The sequence below is a fragment of the Ammodytes marinus genome, assembly GCF_949987685.1.
Source record: "Ammodytes marinus genome assembly, chromosome: 7".
Classification (NCBI taxonomy): Eukaryota; Metazoa; Chordata; class Actinopteri; order Uranoscopiformes; family Ammodytidae; genus Ammodytes; species Ammodytes marinus.
In genome coordinates, this window is record NC_137211.1 from 2,368,131 (window position 1) to 2,370,630 (window position 2,500).

General features: G+C 44.4%; 1 protein-coding gene across 1 annotated transcript in view; it reads right to left on the reverse strand.

Moving 5' to 3' along the window:
* LOC307253539 (mitochondrial carnitine/acylcarnitine carrier protein-like) overlaps positions 1 to 2,500 on the reverse strand; it is a gene marked incomplete at both ends in the record, with an annotated part of 12,526 nt that overhangs the window by 4,405 nt on the left and 5,621 nt on the right. Inside the window, 2 exons of the mRNA XM_080031646.1 lie at positions 44 to 116; positions 2,047 to 2,164. Of these exons, the coding sequence (XP_079887772.1) occupies positions 44 to 116; positions 2,047 to 2,164 (191 nt within the window). The remainder of the gene's footprint in view (positions 1 to 43; positions 117 to 2,046; positions 2,165 to 2,500) is intronic.

Below are 2,500 nucleotides of genomic sequence, written 5' to 3' on the forward strand. Positions count from 1 at the left end.
TTGCTTAAGTATATTGCTGTAAAGTGTGTACTTAGTTCATCACCTTTGTCCCTCTGGTGTCATGAAGTTTTTGAGGGATTCGTATGTCAGGAAATACAGACCGTTTGAAGGCACGTCTGAGAGAGAGAGAGAGAGAGAGAGAGAGGGGGGGAGGGAGAGAGAGAGGTGGGGGGAGAGAGAGAGAGAGAGAGAGGGGGGGAGAGAGGGAGAGAGAGAGAGAGCGAGAGAGAGCGGGAGCAAGAGGGAGAGAGAGAGAGAGGGAGAGGGAGAGGGAGAGAGAGAGGGAGAGAGAGGGAGAGAGAGAGAGAGGGAGAAAACGGGAGTGAGAGAGAGAGAGAGGGAGGGAGAGAGAGAGGGAGAGAGAGTCAATGAAGAAAGAAATGAACTGTAATAGCTTTTCAAATAGACATAAACTTACAAATACATTTACTAAAGTACTGTACTGTTTGAGATACTGGAGTATCTCTATTGTATGCTACTTTATACTGTATGTCTACAATTATCTGACATCTCTGAATAACAACAGCTTTATTAAGTTTGTTTATCAAATGCCCCACAGATCTTTTTCTGTTAAGGCCAGGACACACCGGCCAGATAATCGCCGTCGTAATGTCGGTAGGGGGTCGGGACACGAATCTGTTTGGTGTGTGCCGTGACGTCGGCCGACGTAGAGGTCGTCGGGCTTGTTTTGAGCCTGTCGGCCGCCGATTGAACATGTTCAATCGGCGGCCGACTGTCTTTCATTTGGAGCAATTTGATTGGTGGAGGGCTAGCGAATCAGTGAAGCCCGGAAGTGAGGCGGGTAGCACAAACAGCTAAGAACAGCTAGCCATCGTTTTAATGTGTTTGTTCGTTTCGTTTTGCGAGTACTCACATGCATCAACCCTTGTTGACTGCTCGACACCATGCTCGACACTCTCTGCTAAACATTGTGCTCTTATGGTCCATAAATATAAATACGTATTTCTATCTATGTTTATGCTCTAGAGAGCTGTCCCATCATTTCCGGCTTTCGTATTTTTTCGGGCCACAATACAGATTAGCGCCGCCTGCTGTTGTGGAGACATTACGTCCCGCGCGCGTACGGAAAATAAACAGTCGTCTCGGTGTGTTTTTTGGCCGCGACGGGAAGACTGGAGCTTCCTGAAACGGCGACTCCATTTTTTGGGTAGTCGGAACGAGTCGGACTGGTGTGTCCTGGCCTTTAGAGGTGGAATCAAAACATGTGTTGTGGAAACTCTTCTAACACATGGCTACACATGAACAATCTAAATGTTTGATTTGACATGTTTATAATGTCATTACTGTCATAGCTAGACACGTTTGGTTTGTAAGTTGTGAAAAAAAACAAAGTTGTATTCTATTCATGTGTATTTTGGGTGTGGTTTTCATCTGTACAGGTTTCTGCCTTAAAGGAATACTTCACCCATACGGAACCAGCGTTATATCATTATAAAATCACTATTATAATACAATGAATGAGGTTTTTCTTCCCTCAGTCTTCCCTCAGTCTTCCCTTGGCCCAGCTGTCCTGTTAATCCTAACCCTTACTGTGATGTCACAATAAGGAAACTGTAGGGTTAAGACAGTGAGACCATAAAACACTCTTTCTGCCTTTTCTCAGGCTAAGATGATCCGATTTAATTATTTTTTTTGCACATTTATACTAAATAGGATCTCCGAGTTCAATAAATGGTAAATGGTAAATGGACTTGACTTATATAGCGCTTTTTAGCCGATTTTCTCAGCCCCAAAGCGCTTTACATATCTTACCACATTCACCCATTCATACACACACTCATACACCGATGGCAGCAGCTGCCATGCAAGGCTCTCTCTGAACCATCGGGAGCAATTTGGGGTTCAGTGTCTTGCTCAGGGACACTTCGACGTGTGGCGGGGAGACGGGGGATCGAACCTCCGACCCTGCACTCCAGAGGCGAGCTCCCTACCCACTTCGCCACTGCCGCCCCAATACACCTTCATATTCCAACCGGTGAAGTAGGCCTTTAACTAAACTACTTGTGTCCACATGGTGTTGTTTACCTCTGATGAGTGTGAGCACGGTGCCTTTGTAGACACTGCGGATCCCCTGAGCTTTATACAGTCTCACGGCACAGTCCAGTGGGCCCGCGTACTTAGAACTTCCTCCGCTAGCCTGCACCTGAAACACACATTACAAATACTTTTAGTCATGTTTAAAATAAGTATATTAGTGATTGGTCTCCAATATACAGGCTGCATTACAATACTATTTAAAGAGGACCTATGATACTTTTCGACTTTTATGACCTATAAACGTTGTTATAATGATTTATAGTCATGTTTAACCATACTAGCTTATCAAATAGTTACGTACATGCATTTAGACGTATTCCCTGCTGACCAGAAAAGTAGTATAATAGGAGATCTTTAATAAATAAGTCAGTAAATATCTCTATGATGATCCGCTACCTGTCTATCTATGCTGTGTGTGTGCGCTGAAAAACAATATCTTGTG